This window comes from Vigna unguiculata, chromosome 3 (assembly GCF_004118075.2).
Source record: "Vigna unguiculata cultivar IT97K-499-35 chromosome 3, ASM411807v1, whole genome shotgun sequence".
Classification (NCBI taxonomy): domain Eukaryota; kingdom Viridiplantae; phylum Streptophyta; class Magnoliopsida; order Fabales; family Fabaceae; genus Vigna; species Vigna unguiculata.
The window spans coordinates 23,093,899-23,115,146 of record NC_040281.1 but is presented as its reverse complement, the minus strand read 5'-3'; the positions used below and the strand labels follow the sequence as shown (position 1 = coordinate 23,115,146).

Genomic DNA, 21,248 nt, shown 5'->3' with positions numbered 1-21,248 from the left:
AAAAATTACCTCCTTATTTTTCTTAATTAAATCAGTGTGGGCCCAAAAATTGGTGACCCACTTGACAAATCTCCCCCTTGCCATTTACTTGGGACCATAGTCAACCAAATTGGCTTTCTCCTTGCATATAGCATATTTTCCTACAGGTACAATCTTTGTCATCATATCTAACCCATTCTCATCAATATGGATTTTCTCTAATGACAATTGCTTCATCTCTAATTTATCCCGTATCCAATGATATCGAACTTCAATATGCTTTGACCTTGAATGAAACATTGAGTTCTTATTCAGATGGATTGCACGTTGACTATCATAATACAAAACATATTTTTCTTGTGATAATCCCAACTCTTAGAGGAATTTTTGCATCCACAAGAGCTCCTTAGCAGCTTCTGTAACAACAATACATTATGCTTATGTAGAAGTTAGAGCAACACATTTTTATAGTCTTGATTGCCATGACACTACTCCCCCTACAAAAGTCATCATATATCCAGAAGTAGATTTTCTAGAATCCACATCACCAGCCTTGTCTGCATCTGTGTAACCATTCAACACAAGCTTACCACTTCCAAAACATAAACAAACTCTAGAAGTACCTTTGAGATACCTAAGTATCCATTTCAGAACTTGTCAATGCTCTTTTCTAGAATTAGCAAGGAAACGACTCACAACACCAACATCATGAGTAATGTCTGGCCTTGTACACACTATGGAATACATCAAGCCACCAACTGTAGATGAATATGGAATCTTTTGCATTTCTTCTTTCTCATACTCATTTGTAGGACAATCATTTGAGCTCAAATTGAATTGATCCCTACAAGTGGACTGCTAACAGGCTAAGAATTTTTCATATTAAATCTCTCTAATACATTTTCAATATATTTTTGCTAGGATAGCCACAATTTTTCATTCTTCCTGTCATGAACAATTTTCATGCTAATGATTTGTTTTGCAAGACCTAAATCCTTCATTGTAAAGGACTTGCTTAACTCTTTTTTAAGACTTTGAATGTCATCTTTATCATGACCAACAATCAACATGTCATCAACATAGAGCAAGAGAATAATATATTTTCCATTAAGAAATTTTTTCACAAAAACACATTGATTAGAAGAAGTTTTATCACACCCGTGATCCGTCATCCATCATGAAGGAATCAAATTTTTTATACCATTGCCTTGGAGCTTGTTTGAGCCTATACAAGCTCTTTCTCAATCTGCAAACAAAATTTTCTTTACCTTTGACTACAAAACCTTCAGGTTTTCCTCCAAGTCATTGTGAAGGAAGACTGTTTTTAGATCAAGTTGGTCAATTTCTAAATTTAAACTTGCTGCAAAACCAAGTACAACTATGATTGAATACATTTTAACCACGGGTAAAAATATCTCTTCAAAATCAATACCCTTCTTTTTGACCAAAGCCCTTTCACAACTAACCTTGCCTTATATCTTGGTTGTGAGTTATTCTCTTTTGATTTCAATTTGAACACCCATTTATTTTCCAGTGCTCTCTTACCTTGAGGCAACTTCACCAACTCAAAGGTATGGTTTTCATGCAAGGATTTCATCTCTTCTTGCATGGTTATATACCACTTGTCTTTCTCTTCATGCAACATGTAACATCCTTAAGGAATATTACCAATTTTTTTAATAAATAAAATAGGAAATAAAAGTAAATACCTCATTTATTAAAATTCCATTTCCCAAAACATGGGAAATTTAAAACAAAACTATAGTCGTAACATAATTCAAATGTTCACCATCATTCTATACAAAATTTACCAAAGTTCAACATAAATAAAGTTACATCAAAAATCTTAAAATAAAAATGCTTTCAAAAGCCCAAGTAGCCCCTACTCTCCATCTCTAGGCATCTCCTGGCTCACATGTCAAATCATCTGCTCCCGGATAACAAGTTATCCGATCATCGCCATACACAAACAGAAAGGGTGAGTTATGCACAATATATAAAAAGATACAAGAAATAAATATGCCACCCATCCTAAAAAAATAACATGACTAATATTTCTTTATTTTCAAATTTCCCAACCATGATCTCATAGTCCATCATGAGTAGGGATGTCAACGGGGCGGGTAGGGTACGGGTAGTAGCTCCCTCGTACCCTACCCGCTTGATAAATATTCGCTCTGTATCCATACCCATATCCGTCGGGTATCCGTTATGCGTAGAGATGGCAAATAAACCCGTCCCCGTGGGTATTGCCCGAACCCGTCCCCGTTTTGACGGGGAATCCCCACATTGACTGGGTATGGGTATGGGTATGGGGAATCCCCGATTTTTTCAATTGGGTATGGGGATGGGGATGGGGATGAATATATCCCCGCCATAATACCCGTCCCCGCCATATTTCCATCATCGTTTAAATTATTAAAATATTCATAATTAATTAAGTAACCCTATATATTCTTTTTATTTTTTATTTCTTCTAAATATTTTGTTTGTCATGAAACTCATTTGCATCTCCAATATATTTTTTATCTTATCATAATCTTTATGTAATTATGTTAAAATGATGTATGTCAATTAAAAAAAAAATTATGTCTAACATTTGAATATTTCTATTATTTTTTAATATTTTTATTTATTGTTTATTTTCCTTTCACATGAGAATGTTTAATACTCTTAATTTAAGTGTTTAATAGCATAAACATTTCATTTATTTGGTAATATAAAAAAAATCTTTACTTATTATTATTAATTTTTATTTCATTTCAAGAACTCTTTTATTTCGCTAAAACAATTTTTGTTATTTCTCAACCATTGAGTATATATGTTGATATTTGAAAAGTCTTCTTAGATCTCTAAGATATTTTTTATCTTATCATACCCATAATTATATATTTGTTTTCTTTTGTGTGATTCCTTCCAATAGTCTCCAAATTGTTTATAAGACACACATTTGTTAATTTTTTAATATTTTTTTTTGTTTATTTTCATCATGTAGAATACTATTTCGATAAATTTTATCTAATTATTTTTTATTTTCTAACTCATTACAATCATACTTTAAGTTTTTCACTATAATTGTATAAATAATTTTTATTTACTACAATATAAAAATTTAATGTAATTGTCATGAATATTTTTTATCACCATCCAACATATATTGAAGTTTAAAAGATACAAGATCTATGATAAAATTTTATTATGTTTATTATTTGTTCTTTGCGTCGTTTCTTTATCAACCATTGAGTATATATGTTGATATTTGAAAAGTTTTCTTAGATCTCTAAGATATTTTTCATCTTATACCCTTAATTATATATTTGTTTCTTTTTGTGTGATTCCTTCCAATAGTCTTCAAATTGTTTATAAGACACACATTTGATAATTTCTTAATATTTTTATTTTTTGTTTATTTTCATAATGTAGAATACTATTTTGATAAATTTTATCTAATTATTTTTTATTTTTTAACTCATTACAATCATACTTTAATTTTTTCAATATAATTGTATAAATAATTTTTATTTACTATAATATAAAAATTTAATGTAATTGCCATGAATATTTTTTACCACCATCCAACATATATTGTGGTTCAAAAGATACAAGATCTATGTTAAAATTTTATTATTATGTTTATTATTTGTTCTTTACGTCATTTTGATCAAGTGATGTATTATAACTTTTATTAGTGTATAAAATATAGATTCATTATAATTTAAAAAATTGAAGTAAACAAACATTTAAAATATATTTTAATTTAAATATTTTTTTCCTTTTATATTTTTTTAAAAATATTTTTAAAGTTTATCAACTAGGTTTCATTAATGTTTGCAAATTTAATAAATGTTTTGGTTTTCACTAAATTTTATTTGGTATTCTAATCTAAAATGTAAACAATTACAATTTATTTCAAAGTATTTGATATCAAAGAAACAACCATACTCCTAATATTGAATATTTGATAATATTATGTTTCCTTTACCGTAATTTTTATTATTTTATAAAAATTAGTTAAAATTAATATTAAAGTAGTAAGTAAATGGGTAGGGGTATGGGTACGAGATTATATCTGTTACCCGGTGGGGATGGGGATGGGACAAAAGTTTGATACCCGTTGGGTTTGGGTATGGGGATGAGGATGAATTTTTTTACAGGGATGAGTATGGGATAGTGAAACCTGTCCCCGCCCCGCCCCGTTGCCATCCCTAGTTATGCGGGTACCCGCCTATTTTTTCATATCCGCGAGTATCCACGGGTACCCGCAGATATTTACAAAATTATTTAAAAAATAAATATTTAATCATAAATTCAAATAAAACGAAATAAAATACATATGTGTCATAAATTTTAAATAAAGTTCAAATAAACTAAAGTTTATACAAATCCAAATAATTATAAAAGTATTTATAAAATGACGTTCAACCCAATGAAATTTTTTTAATTAGTGTTTTTATCAAAAAGTCCATTTTCTCCAATTGATTCCTAAAAAATAAACAAAATAAACAAATAATAAACCTTAATTGCCACGTGTCAAGTATTCTTATTTTGATTCCATCATTTGACAACAAGCATACCATAAACGTCATTGTTTATATAGGATTTGATGTATATGCCCAATTTCAAATAAAGGAAAGAGAAGAATGTCATGGGATGTACTTAGAAGAAGACAATATACCAATACTTAAAGTTTGAAGAATGAAGATAGAAGACAAGATGTGCAACTTAAAAAAAATTAAGCCAACTAATATATATATATATATATATATATATATATTTGTGTGTGAGGGTACTTTTGTTAATTAAAGTTTAGCGGGTACGGGTATCCACGGGTACGGATACTGTGATACCCGTACCCACCCCGTTAACATGCGGGTATCAAAAATACTCGTACCCGCAGGTAGCGGGTATCCATTTTTAATATTCATTTCCTACCCGTTGCAGGTTTTATCCGTGGATACCCGCGGGTACGGATTTTTTTGGCATCCCTAATCATGAGTCATATACATGAACTAAGTCTTGGGACTTCATTGTGCTCCCACGAAACTATCCCATTCGTGGTCCAAACCTATGAGTCTATCCCGCTCATAGTCCTGCCCTACAGACTCCTCGTCTGTAGTAAAACATCCAAGCCTTCTTAACTTGGACCTTGGCACGCACGCAATCACCATACTATGGACTCCTCGCCCAATAGTAGCCGATGGGAGCATAACAGTTCCTTGCCCATCGTGCGCCCGACGCATTTAATCACCATAATAAGGACTCTTCGCCCATTAGTAGCCGACGGGAACTCAACCAGTTTCATGCCCATCATGCGTCCAACCATCAAGCACATCCAGACCCCTATTGGACTTAGTCCTTCAAGCCCAAAACACCACACCACATGCATATACTTCCTATACTTAGGAAAGAGTAGCCAAAACCAACGCATAAAGCACATACAAACATGACAATTCACATAAACTCGCTTAAGCCAGGGACTCTCGCCCAAGCTAAGCCCTCAGCCTCGCTTAGGCTAGTTTACCTCGCCTGAGCAAGCTTAAAACAATGGCTTCTCCACATTATTTTGCTTATGCGAGATCCTCTCGCCTGGGCGAGCCATACCCTCGCCCAAAATAACACACACACCTCGCCTGAACGAGAATTCAATGAGAAATGCATCAATTCAACTTCGTGAACTCGCTTAGGCGAGCCACTCTCGCCTAGGCGAGAGTGTCCTTAGCTCAGAACTCAAACTTCTCGCCTGGGCGAGAAGTCGCGCTCAAAAGGCCCAAACTCCCCATCGCGACCTTGCTTAGGCGAGCCATTCTCGCCTAAGCGAGAGTCTCTGTCGCTCAACTTCAACACAGGTCGCTTGAGCGAGCAGCGCGACTCAAGAACAGAACCGAGGTTCTGCAACTCTCGCTTAGGCGAGATGGACTCGCTTGGGCGAGACTTGCAGAGTTCCCTCTCTGTTCACGCACTCAATTCACCCAAAACCAATGCCAAACACCACTTAAGCACTTCTAACACAAAGAGATAGCAAGCAACATCAGAAGCATAATTTCTACTCATCAGAAATACCAGAATTCGAGCATTCAATCCCCACTAAACCTCCAACATTCAAAAACCCTCAACTCCCCCCTTAATACCAATCACCGAAAGGGTTTTTCAACCGATAACAACCAACCCAATTCATAAACATCATGCATTATAAAATCCCGAATTCATACGATTCAGTTTTCAATTGAGATTACAATAGCACAATACCATACACAAATCATGAAATTCACACATGCAAGGAACAACTCCCCTAACCTGGAGTTTTTAGTCAAAAATTGAGAAGATAGAATGCTCCTCCTCAAACCTTCTACCAATTCTCCCTTGTGCACCCAAAATTCACCACACGCAAGCCAAAACCCTTACTTCAAAACACGAAAATACCCTTAATGAGGTGTTATACATTTCAAAATTTAAGGGTAATTACAGTGGTTTAATACTGGTTTTTCAGCCCTTTGGCTGCTCCTCCCTTTAATTTTTACCTTTGCCCTTTCAACTCCACTCCAAGCTAGAATTAGCAAAAATAAAGCCTACTTTAGGTCCAACAAGGTTTGAACCTATGACCCTCCACTCATAAGGCCAAAGCACCACCACTATGCTAAATCATATTTAGTGATACACTTTAATCAATGTAAGTTTACAATACCAATTCGATACTCATACATATCATTAAAATAAAAAAACAACAACATATAATTAGCATACATAAGACTCAAACCCACTTGAGCTAGTACTTTACCACGTCACATCAAACAATAATTAATGCCATAAAGACTCTTTCTACCCGCATTTATTAATTAATTAATTATTTAATTAATTAATTTTCACGGGTCTTACACCACATAGCTTCTTCATAACTTTCAAGCTTTCCCCCATCAGTCAACAACACAAACTCATGAGGGGAATATTTTTGTGAAGGATGTCTTCTCTAGCAGATCTTCTCGAAAGAGGGTCTACAAGTGGTTCAGGAGGAATTACCTCAATTGGTTTATCAACTTGAGTCTCATGCATATCAACCACATTCTTTAAATCTACATTCACATCTTCCCTTTTCTCCAAGGTAGCTTCTCTGCACAAACTTACACAAGATAAATGGGTTGCTCTTTTCTTCTTCTTCACTCTCTTTGATGGCTTCTTTCTTTTCTCACCAGAGGTACTCACAACTTCTGACTCCCTATTTCTCACTCTATTTTCTCTCATAATAAACTTGATGTAAGGGTTGCATATTTGAATTGCATAATGGGCCGAAAACCCATAAAAAAATACCTCCTTCTTAATTTTATTAATTAAATCAGTGTGAATTCAATAAATTGGTGACCCACCTAACATATTTGTACACATTTTATATGATTAAACATCTTATATAACAATCATTAAAAATTAGTAGTGAGAAATTATCGTACATTTCAAATAATACATATAAGAGAGTGAAGAGTGTTCTAAAATGAATAATTTAGAATATTATCATACACATTTCAAAACATGATTAAATATCTTATATAATAATCATTATATAAGAATAATACATATAAGAGAGCAAAGAGTGCTCTAAAATGAATAATTTAGAATATTATCGCACACATTTCAAAACATGATTAAATATCTTATATAATAATCATTACAAATTAGCATTGTAACATATTTCAAAATGTATATTAAAAAATAATTTAAAACAAACACCATTTACATGATTTAGGACATGACATTTAAAAGCTTTAGAATTTTTAATCGGAAATTATATTTCATTATTTTTAACATATTAAAGAAAGAAAAGGAAAAATTGAAATTTTAAAAATATGAAAGGTGCACAAATAAAGCATGGGGTGGAAGGAAGAGAAAACCATTTTCCCATGTCTCAAAATGTGTGTGTATATCCAGCCCGTATAAACGATACCCATCGGGTCTTAAGTCAAGTTAAGGCCCATCATGTATAGTTGCTGCATCTGAATGAGAAGTAGAACGATAAAAGAGGAACCAACCAAGCAAACAAAGAAACAAAAGAAGGAACCGAAGGAGGTTCAAGATTTGGAAATTGAATCCCTAATTTGAAGAAACCTGGTTCAACTCCTGTGGAGGAGTGGTGCTTCAATCTGCATGATCTCATAGTGAATTGTGTTGTGTTCAATCCACTGAGTAACAATGGGGAAAAACCAAGCCTACAAAGCTATGCAGAGAGCCAGGTTGGGCGGTGCCTCCGCCGGCCCCGACGAGATTGAAGACGGCATGGTTTGTACCCTTCCATACTAACCCTAATACTAGCCCTAACATTATCCCTATCTTCTTCTGCCTTTACCCTTTCCACATCACGGATCTCTCTTTGTGCTACGAAACCCCTACGGCATTTCTAATCGTAGTTCACCTCATGATTATGAATGTTTTTTGTGCTGGATTTTACACTGTTGGACTCTGTTTGCCCGCAATTTACCGTATTCGTCAATTAATATGTTGCAATCTCAAATAGGATTTCATCCCGAATACTAATTTCAGAAAATTTCCGACTCTTTTTCAATCGGGAACTCTTTCGTTTCAAAGCATCGGTCCTCAACGCGAAGTTTAGAACTTGCTCTTTTAGACTAGTATTTACTCATTTAGAATCGTTTTCTGGGGTCATATCCAGCTTCCGTACAGAATATTGTTGAATAAATTGGGGTGGAAAAGGTGTCCGATGCTTTAAGTTTGCTCGGAAAATATAACTTGTGCATTGATACTTTAAAGCCCTGCTTGAATCACAAATAACCTTTTTTCTTCTTTTTTAGTTTAATATATTCTTTACAAATTTTAGTTGTTAGTAGAAGTAAACCTTATCAATGCTAAGTTCAAGGTTTTAAGCTGCGTTCACAGTAGGGGGTTCATTGCATTTCATAATATTGTAGAAAGTTGTGAACAAATACAGCTCATGTGGTTACAGTTGCGGTCGCATTGTACTTAATGCACTTAAGAGCCTTGGCCTTGAGATAGAAATCATGATCACAGTCCGTTTTCAAAACATTAATACTAAGTGAACAATGAATTGACACTTCATGCACAAGGATCTTTTATCCACGAATCTTGCATAACTATTCTGGATTTCTTTTTTTTTTCTGTTGTTGATGTGACCTGGTGGAAAATTTGATAACTAAGGCATAGAATTTTTTTATGGGAACACTTCCTATGATGGTCTACGTTCTTCTCGTGTATTATTATGGTACAGGATAATGCTTTATAATGCTTGAATGTTGGATCAATTCTATATTTCTCTTTTACCCTGGAGCGATATTGATGAGGACAGTCGCAGGTGGATGGTTCATTTCATTCACCAGAATGGCATGCAGCACGTTTGGCTAGCCTTAACACCTCTCATACCATTACCTGGGAAGAGTACAAAAAGAAACAAAAGGTAATCTTCTGAAAACCTTGAATGTTTTCTCTCCATTGTGTTTCTTAATCAGAATGAATTGATTTAAAAAACATCAATTGAATTTTCTTGCTGCTCAATCGTATCCAAGCTACATACTCTAGCTATTTTATTATTTCAATCCATGTCATTACTGGTTTAAATTTTGCTTCACCTATATTCTTGTTTATAGCAATTTTATGCTTTACCATCTCTGTATTCAATTTGAGGGTTGTTTATCTCATCATTCAAGTGCTCTACTCTTGACTTCATATATTAGACAATAGTAAATTGTGTCTGAAGTTTGGCCCATTTTCCTAAACAAACTTGTTTATTTTCCATTTCCTTCTCATTTTCATATCATCATGTTTTCATTAAAAAATTTATTTCATTTTGTTTCTAATATAATTACATTTTTGTTGGAAACCCCATGTTTTTCATTTGGCATTGTACAAGTATTAATTTTTATTACTCATTGTAGCACAATGGTTATATTGTGCTCACGTTCTTCTGTAAAAATTAATCAATGCTTCATTGGGGAAGGCTGAATATGATTCTTTTAATGGTAAATTACATTTCATTACCCTAAGATTTTTAAACTGACAGCAACCCCACACATATCCACAACCCACTCCCCAAATCCCTTAATATTTGATTGGCGACAGACTTAATGAAAGTGTTAAGTATTTACAGAACTCAAACTTTCAACTCATTCTTAAATATTTGTTTTTATCCTTAACCCCTTTTTTTCTTTTCTTTAGTCCTAGAACAATTTGTTTGTGAAAATCCTCTCTGCCACTAATTTGACCTTCAAAGTTAACCTTGATTGCATTATCATGATGCCATCCCATGCCATGTTAGAAAAAATAGCGAAATCTGGAATGTTGCCAAAAGTGTCACAACAGCATATGACAGCATCAAGGACTGAAATGAAAAAAATTAATATATTTATAGGGCAACAATAAACATGTAATTTATTTGTTGGGACTAAAAGCAAGAGATGATACACAGACACACATACAAAGGACTAAAGTTAAAAATGACTTCTATATAGGCTAAAATAATAAGGTAAACATATTAGTAAGGAGATGTAAAAAGCAACTTATTTAGAAGGACTAAAGTCATAAATAACATTTATAAAACATGTTTAAAGTAGAAGAAAAAAGGGGCCAAAAAGGTAAATCATGTTTATAATAATAGAAATTATGACAATTGAACGAGATTAGAAAAAGGTAAATCATGCTAATGTTTGCAATGATAATTTAACCAATTTTCAAATGAGTGATTGACACCAAAGTGATAATTAGAGGTTTCAAAATGGGCCAATCCGAAAACTCAATACATATAGGCTTGGCAAGCCAAGCCGAAGAAGTGTGTAGCCTGCAAGCCAAACTGGCCTGTTGGTTTGTTTTTGGCCTATTTTGGAATATGGATAGGGCAAACCCAACACTATCTTTTTACTTTGTGGATTAGTCAAGGCTTCCTGTTTTTTAATATCTCTAGCTATAACCACGTTATTTTGAGAGAGATTATTCTGTACCCAATGGATTGAGAGAAACCTAAGACAAAATAAACTTGAAAAACTACATTGCATGTTTAGGCTTTCTTTATAATTAGGTGTATTTGTGGTGGTCTCAATCACGCATTCTGAAAATTGGTTAAATTATTCATTTTTAACATCAACATAATTTACCTTTTTTATAAAGATGGCTCATAATAATCAACTGCACCTAGTTTCGTCCACATTAAGTATGTTATTTTTACCCTAGTCCTTTTAAATAAATTGTTTATGTTTTAGTCCCTACAAATATTTATTTTTGTTTAGTCCTTGAAAATGTTGTTTTTTTTTTTTTGTCCCTGTAAATATGCTACTTTTTTATTGGTTCCTGATGGCATCATATGTTGATGAAACCCTTTTGGCAATGTAAAGATCGTTGATCTGCCAATTTTTGTTGATGTTGTATGTGGTGATGTCATCAACATTTTAATTTTGACAGTAAGATTAATGGCAGGGTTGATTTCCCCAAAACTTGTGAGGTAAAAAAAGAAAAAGTAAATGACCAAAAGATCCCTCTTATCAAGGATGAAAAGTAACATAATATAATAACAAGGATTTTTATAGTATGATCTTATGAAATTTTCTTTCGTGAACTGAGTTAATTTTTAACATGAAATTAAGATGTGTAACCTGAAAAAATTATAAAGAAAATAGAGTACATTGTTGTATTTATTTTACTCCTATAAAAAATATACTATATATTCATTGTTTATTTTTTTATTTTATTTTGTTTGCTATTTGGATTCATTAATTTAACTAATTAAATTGTGAGAATATTATATTTTCTCTTGTTTGAGACATGCATTTTTCTCTTTATATGGCCATATGACAGACTACTCGCTTTTGTCTTTTAGAGTATTGTTGCCTGTTTTGCGTCTATTTGGACTAGCTTCTTCATAAAGACTTCTAGAAAAAGAAAAAAATGAAATTGACCTCTCTATAAGTGAAAATTAGCTTATGTGCATAAGTTAATTTCTAGATGCTCTCCCGTATAACTTCTCCAAAATTTTGTTTTTAACTTGTACATTAGTTAACTTGTACATTATGGAGAAGTTAATTTCATTTTCTTTTTTCTCTCCTGGATATCCTTCTGAAGAAACTCGTCCAAACATGTCCTTTACTATTTATTAGTACATCGTACTAATCTTGTTATTATGAATCCCTTGACAAATTCTACTAACCTCCCAAAAAGGTCACATGACACTCCTCTGCCGTTTTGGTTTCACATGACTATGGATATCCCCTATAAATTAGTTGGATCTGAGCTTGTCTGTAACATAAAATGTTGAAATTAGTCGTATGCAATTGAAGTATGTTTGCTTTAAAAGTTTTCTGTGGAAATTAGATTCCAGTCCTTTGTGTATTATCTATCCTTTTTTTCTCAAGGCGCTACTGCCATCATAAATGTACAAGTTTTGTCTACGTTAACTGCCTTTATGCGGAAGGCAGGTCGTTGTCATTTGATGATAAACAGTACAGAGGTGACTGTAATGTTGAAAAAAGAGGGAGTTCTTTGTCATTTGGCCGCACCATAACTAAGAGCCAGCCTTGTAAGCTAGCTTTACTATAGCACTTTGAAAGCAAGCTATTAAGGACACTTGCAGTCTGGCAGCTAAGAAACTTTATCTTTCTCATTAGCTAATTAAGGGGCCATCAGGTATAATCTTACATGCTTTTCTTAATATATGATTGTTTAAGTTACTCCGGGTCCCCTGAAAGCCATGTTTGTCGTGACCATTCCAAGGAAATATTTGCCAAAGACCTGCCTCTCTAGGTTATTTTATAGCTTCTTTGTGGTGTGGCTAATATATTTTGGATTTGCATTCTTTCCCCTACTTTGCTGGTTATTTCCTAAATATCAATGCTTAATACTTTATATATCAATTTTCTAGGCCAATAAACAGTGTTTAACTTGTGTTTGTTCACGATATTATATATTTAACTTTATTTGAATTTTATTGACTAGGAAGAGGAAATAAAAAAAGGGGAATTGGAAGCAGATGCAGATAGGATGATGAGAGAGTACAGAGCTCAACTAGATGCTGAAAGGGCTCGTAAGCTTTCCCAAGGAAGAAATCACTCTAGTAGCAAGTCTAGACATTCTAAAGGTATGTGTGGTAAAGTTATCATGTTTTGTGGTAGTACTTAGCTTCTCATTTGGACTGCATTCTCTAATTGGCAGATAAGAGGGACAGAATTTCTAAGAAGCACAGCAGCAGAAAGAGAAAGGTGCTTTTTAATTCCGAAGACATTTATGTTTAACATGGATGAAATGAAAACTTGTTAAATTTCGTGCTTTTGTTTGCAAATTGAATAACAGCTTAACTATCTCTTTAACTTAACTAAGAGCTAGTGATTGTCTTTGTTTTTAGTTTTCATTGAATAATGGTTGTAGTGTACCCTATAACATATTTTTTTGTTCAATGATATGTAAGAAACTACTCACAATGAGTAGTAATTACTATGATGAAAAATTGTGATTATTTTTGGTTAAAAGAAATTGATGTTTCATTGTTGCATCGTGTCTATGTGCCGCATGTGTGTCAACATTCTTGTACATAAGAAGCACTTATAGAAATGAATTTTTTTTTTTTGTTAATTTTTATAATGCTTGAATTGCAAAATAGGAGCATTTATAATTTTTCATCATAGTAATTACTACTCATTGTGAGTAGTTTCTTACATATCATTGAATCAATAAAGTTGGTGGTAAAAGAATGTTCACAAATATTACAAAAGAGTAAGCACATTATTCATTGTTATAGATGTCTATCTTTTATGAATGCAAGTTTTTTTTTTTTTTTTATGTATTCTCTTTACCTCTACTGTTGTAGCATTCAAGAAGATCTTCTGCATCTAGCTCCTCTTCATCATCTTCATACTCTTCCAGTAGTGATGAAGAAGAAAGAGGGTCAAGGAGATCCAAGTCCAGGTCTAAGAGGTCAAAGAAGGAAAAGAAGCCCAAGTCAAGAAGCAAGGACACTGGAACGGATAGTGAAGATAATGGTCCAGTTCGTCTTTCAAGATTCTTTGGGAACGTCAAGAGTTAATAGTGCCTGAATATTTGGTCATGTATCATAAAATTATTTTATGCAAATTGTACACTGTGGGCAGCCTCACTTTTATGATCAACTTATTCTTTCTTTACAGATCTGTAATCTTGTATGCCATTTTGTCTTTTTCAGAAAGGATTATTGTCTTGGATCAATGTGTGAGATGGAGGGGCTCTTTGAGTTTCGATGACTATAAATTGAATTATAGCGTGATGTTTAACGGACCATCCAGGCTCAGGAGGAATCGGTACTCACTGGTTAACCATATCGAACTATTAGTGGACTCAATGGAAAGGGAGGGAATACAGCACTAATTTGCGATGATTTATTATCGTATACGTGTAGTTTTAAAATGATTTTAATGGTTTTATAACAGTTTTTCATTTGTTGTATAATCACGGATCACCAATATTTACTTTGAAAAAGATAGCTGTTGTAATAATAGTTGTCACATGGTTAAAAGTTTAAAATACCCTTAAAATTATAAAAAAAAATGATATTTTGTGAAGAGTTATCAAACTGGTAAAGAACCTGTCAGTTTTAGTACAAGAATCAACTGTTTAAATTTTTTAACAAAATTTGGTTCTAAAATATTTGTAGAGTAAATATAAGTATACAATGAAAATACGAAGATATTGTTTTTAAATTTGTTTTGTAAGATGTACAATACGATATTTGCTAATTTTTCGTTATATTATTTTATTTTAATTTATTTTTTAAAACTGTTTGACTCTGACTTAATAAGTTGATTAAAAGAATGATAAAATTTTTAGACTAGACTACTTTTGAAGATATTGCTTATTTAATGCATATAATCTTTACTAATGTACGCGAGGGCACCAGTTTCTGTGGGTTGAGAAGCTCTTCCTTTTCATGATATGGCAGTATGTTAAAAATAGTATTGTTTTTGTTACGGATTTTTCTTAATCCATTCTATTAGAGACTAAAATCCTTGGTGTATAATGAAATGACTTCATCACAATATATAACTCCATTAAAACAACTTTCATTTGATAGAACTGAATTTGACGAAGTCAACCCCAAAAGTTAACCTCTGCACCTTCAAGCTTCTTCTGTTATACGGTGTTGTCAGTAAGTGTATTATTTTTCTCGGTAAGTATAAGATACCGTAATCAATCAACAATGTCAATGAAAGATCAATGACAACAAGAAAGGGTACGTTTTAAATAATTGCTCATTTCTATATCAAAATCAAAGGCTCAGAAATCTCCGTTACACTAAAATCAACCAGTAAAAATCAGGGAACTAAATTAAACAACCCAGTTTATCTAAAGAATAAAGTTACACATTTACTGACTTATCGATTGACTTCTATTTTAGTTTTTACTAGTTGAACCACCATAAATTACCGTTCTTTACTTCACTAATTAAACTTATTTTTAATGACAAAGATAAATGTGATAATAAATTCATAAGTGTAAGCTGAACAAATAACCTTTACCAGGGAAAAAAGAGAGAATTTCAAACCCACAAGATCATAAATTTGAGACCGAGAAAGATTTATCAGTTGGCTCAAGCCAATGAATTGGGACAATAATATGAAGCAAATAAGCCAATACAAACACCTTATGATTGTTCCAGTCTACCAATCATGCCTCTGAGGGAAACAATTCAACTCCAATATCACCTGGTTTCAGATGATAGATATATACACAAAGACATCCCTTGATCTATGGACACAGACATCAAACGATCCAAATCCAATGACAACATCACTATCACTACTGCTGATACTCAGGATTAAATGCTAAAGCCTCTCGGTATATCAGTTCTTTCATCTGTTCCTCACTCAAAGCATGTTGTTCAAAGTCAAAGCTAAAGGGAGTCATGCACACAGGTTCATCACTGATGTCATGCAGAGACGTTAAGTACGGGTGTGCCAGTGCATCTTCAACTGCAAAACAAGGTAAAATCAAGGAATGTAAGCACAAGGATAAATATTTGAACTTCGAATGCCGACGGTGATGCTTATGAGACAAACACATGAAGTTTTGTTAGGTAAACATTTTCCTTAATAATTACAAAATGCTATATTGTTTTCAATATGTATCTTGTTTCAAACATTTGTATATGGTATGACGAAAATAGCAAACAACAAAATGTTTTCACCATCTACACAAATCAAGGCAACAGGAGACAAAGTAAAATAAGGGGGTAGTTTTGTAATTACAAGTGAAGAAAGATATCAAAACAGAAAACATTTTCACAACCAATTTGGCCATTTCTAAAACACTTATCGAAGCGACAGAACTTCTACTACTTATTGAGAATACATATAACAATCTGAGATTTTATGTTGTAAGCTCACAGAGACTAGAATACAAAGCCTACCCAACTAAACAGAAGTTACACCACATTAGTTAATAAGCTTAGCCAAATGCAAGAAAAGCAATACAAACGTGGCACATTGATAGAATAGTTTAAACAGATAAAATCACGCACATACAATTTCTGAAGGATATATAGTATACAACCCAATAATTATATGGCATCTCCAAAGCTAAACAGAAACCATTTATGGAAAAGTAGATTCAAATTCTCAACCAAATGCTAAATATTCAAATAGTGTTTTAACTAGTACTTGTGTCAAAAAAACATAAATCTCTTATATTGGTAATCTTTAACCACAGAATCCGAGACTCAAGCAATGAAAAATTGAAACTTACCGGTAATCCTTTTTCTAGGGTCAAAAGTTAACATTTTTTCAACAAGATCTATAGCTTCAGGGTGGACATGTGGAAACTTTTCTTGGAAAGATTGACGGAGGTAAAGAGGCAGTTGCCTAATGTATCTCTTCGCATTTTCATTCAGAAATCCCAAATCAGCTTCTGAAGGGGTGCCAATCAGCTGTAAAGTAAGAGCATATCTGTTATACACTGATTTCAATTCAGACTGTCATCAAATTTGAACTATATAGAGACCATAAGGATAAAATAAGTTAACATAACAAATGTGTAGATTTCAATAAGAATTTCATCATCTTGGTTTAATGGTCTGACTTTACTCAGGCATGGACATGATATAATGAAACTTAACCTGAACACAATTCGCTTTAATATCGGTAAGTTCCAAGTCTGACAGATTAATAATTTCAACCATATAAAACAAATGTGAATCAATAGTTCTTGGATGTTCTTCATATAATAAAGACTGTTGAATAAGTTACCTCCATAAGTAGACGCAACTGATGCACGTGATCTCTGCCAGGAAACAAAGGCTTTCGATCCATCAGTTCCATGAAAATACAACCAACAGACCATACATCAATTGCTGCTGTGTAATCAGAAGAGTTCAACAGAAGTTCTGGTGCACGGTACCATCTTGTAACAACATATTCAGTCATAAAATCAGTTTCAGAGGTGACTCGAGCCAGTCCAAAATCACAAATTTTTAAGTCGCAGTTTGCATTCAGGAGAAGGTTGCTAGGCTTTAAGTCCCTGTGCAGAACATTTGCAGAATGTATATACTTCAACCCCCGGAGAATTTGATACAGAAAATACTGTGCCAAGAAAAAAAATTATTCAGGTGTCAAGGACAAGATTAAATAAATTTCACAAACAAACAAAAAATGAGACAATTACCAAATCATTTTCTCATGACATGAAAGATGAAACTGAAGAAGTATTCTATTACCAACCATTTATATTTGAAGGACTTTCCAAAGAATTTATAATATAATGCCAATGTGATAAAATATGCCAATAGTTAATAGAAAGATGGGCAAAATGTAAACGTCGTGTATATAAACAATTACCTGACAATGCTCCTCTGATAACGCTTGATTTGAACGAATGATTTGGTGCAGGTCAGTGTCCATCAACTCATAAGCAATGTAAACATCATTGAACACCTCCCTTTGAGGTGGTGGCACTATATCCCTGATTGCAACCACCTAGACAATAATTACAATAGGCAAACCGGTATAAGAAATATTCTTACTGCTCTTAAGTTGTATGACATCACAAAGTTATTTGCCCCACAATGTATAAGAAATATGATATGTACAGACATTTAAATGACCTAATAATGAGCACTTATTTTCTGTTATCAGAGTTACAATAAGACAAAATGAGGCAGCCCAGTAGTAAATGCAACATTTCAACAGAGCACGTGTATGAATTATGTTTGCACAATTTCACACAATTCATTTCACCAAGGACTCCACAAGAAGCAAATCAAATAAGCATGTTTGTCAATTCATTTCAACTGGAATGAAGCAAATAAAATAAGTAACGTCTCTAACATATATCTCAGCTAGCATCAACAATCAAATGCCAAAAGTAATTTAAGAAAAAGAAAAAACGCATGCATTAATGTTGGACAAAAATGGTAAATTAGTACATCAAGATTAAGGATAAGATGACAAACTAATCAACAAAATTGTCAGGGTATCAATCAATAACATGCATCTATCATCAATTTTTCCTTTGGACACAAGTTTATGTTTCCTTTCAAATGTTATGAATCACCATCCTACACCTGGACACTAACAACTGATACTTATTTTCTACTCATTATCATCATCAATAGGTTTACCACCAGTAAGTTAATGCATGCATGCCACATAAAAAGAACAGGTGCATTTAGGTCTCAATGTCTTCTACTATGTTTTTACACACCTCATCATTGAGCATTCATTATTCCCTCAATTCAAACTAAAATTGTTTCACAGCTGAAAGGAAACACTTTGTATCATTGAATTTGAATCTTTCAAACAAAAACTCAGGATCTAACTTGGAACAGACAATTACACCACACAACAGAAAAGATTAAGCTTACACAACAACACCAAAACAAGAAAGCAAGCAAACAAACAACACTATAAGGCAATCTCAATAATTACTCACTAACGTTTTCATGATCCATGTGACGAAGCAGCTTGATTTCTCGGAGGGTCCTCTTGGCGTCAATCTTGTTGTCAAACGCATTCGCAATCTTCTTGATAGCAACATGCTCATTCGTCTCCGAGTTCAAAGCCGAGCTATTCACACACAACAAAACAAAAACCAAACAAAAATTTCCATCTTCCATTCCCAACCAAATAAAAAAGAATCCATCTTTTTCTTACATTCAAGAAAATACCACAGAATAGAGAGAGAGAAAAAAAAAAGAACATTCAAAAAGAAACTAACTTAGGGGTGGGATTCGATTTGCAAAGAAATAAAGGAAATAAAGAGAAAAAAAGGGTAAGTGAATACCAAACGATGCCGTATGCGCCTTTCCCGATGGGCATGATGGGTGGCTTGTATTTGGCGGTGACTTCGAATATGTTCCCAAATATGTTGTATTGGATGAACCTGCCACCGTGGCTGAGCGTGGCCGGAATATTGTCGATCCCCATGGCCGGCGGGGGCTGATGGGGTTCTGGATGCGGTGCTGCATCCGACATAACGGTGTCTGCAGGCGGAGCAGCTCCTCCTCCTCCTTCCATTGGGTGTGTTGTATTCTTTGTTGCGTCTAAGATTGAAAGAAAGAGAGAAGAGAGAGGATAAGAGATGGTTAATGAAGTTTGAGTTGGTGGTGGAATGAATATATTTATAATATGTATGTGGGAAAATGTTGATGATGGTGGCGGTGATGATGCAATCGGTGTTATGAAGAATAGGATTAGAAGAAGAGGAAGAAGCAGAATGAACCTGATTTGTGTGAGAGGGCTTTTGGTCAAACAGATCTGTACTCTCTCTCTCTCTCCCAACTTCTGTAAAAACTGTCATCTCCTTCTTCTGTCAATCTTTTCTTCTTTTATTCATTTCTTTTTTTTTTCTCAATTTTTTCAAATTTTCCTTTTTTGTATATACATTTTCTTACATTAATCTTGTTCAAGGAAGGGTTAAACATTAATTATCACCATATTTTCTCTTCTTGCATAAGAAATCACTGAAATTTGAATTTAAAGAATTTTATGCAAGTTACTTCATTTCTCATAACATAATTGCTCTTGATAATTATATAAACACACACTTTTGTTTGATAAAGATTTAATCTTATTTCCTACTTTGCAGGACATATATATATATATATATATATATATACATATACATATATACATATATATATGTATATATATATATATACATATATACATATATATACATATATATATATATATATATACATATATATATATATATAATTTTTTTTTGTGTATTTTTTTTATATCTGCTTGTTTGGTTGGTTTTTAGTATAATGTTATGGGTTGAGTAATATTTGAAGGAATAAAAAGTTTACTAAAGATGTGGCTACTACTTAATGTCTATTTTTAATTATTAGGAGTATTCAATAAAGTGCATTAATGTTCTTTAGTTAATGATTTTTTAAACACTCATGAGCAAGATTTACATGTAATTTTTATTAAAATCTTTGTACTTGGTAACATTGTTTTGGTACATAAGTTGTATTAATGTACATATTAAATGTTTTTCTAATTTAAAATACCATGTTTATAAAAATTTAAAATATTAAATGAATTTTAAATTTAAGTTTAATATAAAAATTAAATTAACTTATTAAATGTTTTTAAATTAAAATTTATTCAATGATTTCTAAGTTTAGATTGATTAAATATTTGTAGATTTAAAGTTATTAATGTTTTCTAAATTTAAAATTATTAATTTTTTTCCACATAAATTGTTAACCTTTTCAAAGTTTAAAACTATTAAACGTTTCTTCTTGTTTTAAAAATTAAATATTTTTATTTTTATTAAATGGACTTGGTTTTAATTTCATAATTAAATTTACTAATTGGGCTTTTTGTTTTAATTCTTTAATTAAATAATTGTACATGATTTTCTGTACCCTTTTAGAGCATAAATGGACACACTGCATTCTGATATTTCCACTGCATACATTTCATTTTTGTTTTAACATAAAAAAAAATCATCTTTTATATTAAAATTTTCACTTTTATGGAGAAAATAATTAATACATTGCTGGGTATATTACAGCAATTTGTTACTTTCAATATGAAATTTGTATAAATAAAATAACACGTGTTTGTTTGGATATAAAAATAATTTACTGCATGACTTTGTTTTGGATATACCATTAATTTACTGCGTAACTTTGCTGGTAACTTCCTTTAAAAATAAAAATAATTTAATTATATATATTTTTATTTCAAAATTAATTGTACATATAGTTAATCAAACATATATAAACATATATAGAATGAGAAAAATAATAATAACTTATTAACAAACATTTTCTATTTAATTAATACCAGTGCATA

At 32.5% G+C, this 21,248-nt stretch overlaps 2 protein-coding genes across 2 annotated transcripts; one reads left to right on the top strand and one right to left on the bottom strand.

Annotated features, from left to right (window-relative positions):
* The first annotated feature begins 7,977 nt into the window (after window positions 1-7,977).
* LOC114178598 (protein FAM133B) lies at window positions 7,978-14,154 on the top strand. Its single transcript, XM_028064601.1, has 5 exons — window positions 7,978-8,241; window positions 9,290-9,391; window positions 12,913-13,054; window positions 13,129-13,175; window positions 13,781-14,154. The coding sequence occupies exons 1-5, from the start codon at window positions 8,155-8,157 to the stop codon at window positions 13,994-13,996; spliced, it is 594 nt and encodes a 197-aa protein (XP_027920402.1). The 5' UTR covers window positions 7,978-8,154; the 3' UTR covers window positions 13,997-14,154.
* Window positions 14,155-15,479: 1,325 nt separating this feature from the next.
* LOC114178489 (mitogen-activated protein kinase homolog MMK1) lies at window positions 15,480-19,745 on the bottom strand. Its single transcript, XM_028064424.1, has 7 exons — window positions 19,657-19,745; window positions 19,219-19,477; window positions 18,872-19,001; window positions 17,775-17,912; window positions 17,187-17,519; window positions 16,687-16,867; window positions 15,480-15,914 (listed from the first exon to the last, which is right to left on the bottom strand). Exons 2-7 carry the CDS (start codon window positions 19,449-19,451, stop codon window positions 15,742-15,744), a joined length of 1,188 nt encoding a protein of 395 aa, XP_027920225.1. The 5' UTR covers window positions 19,452-19,477; window positions 19,657-19,745; the 3' UTR covers window positions 15,480-15,741.
* Window positions 19,746-21,248: the final 1,503 nt, after the last annotated feature.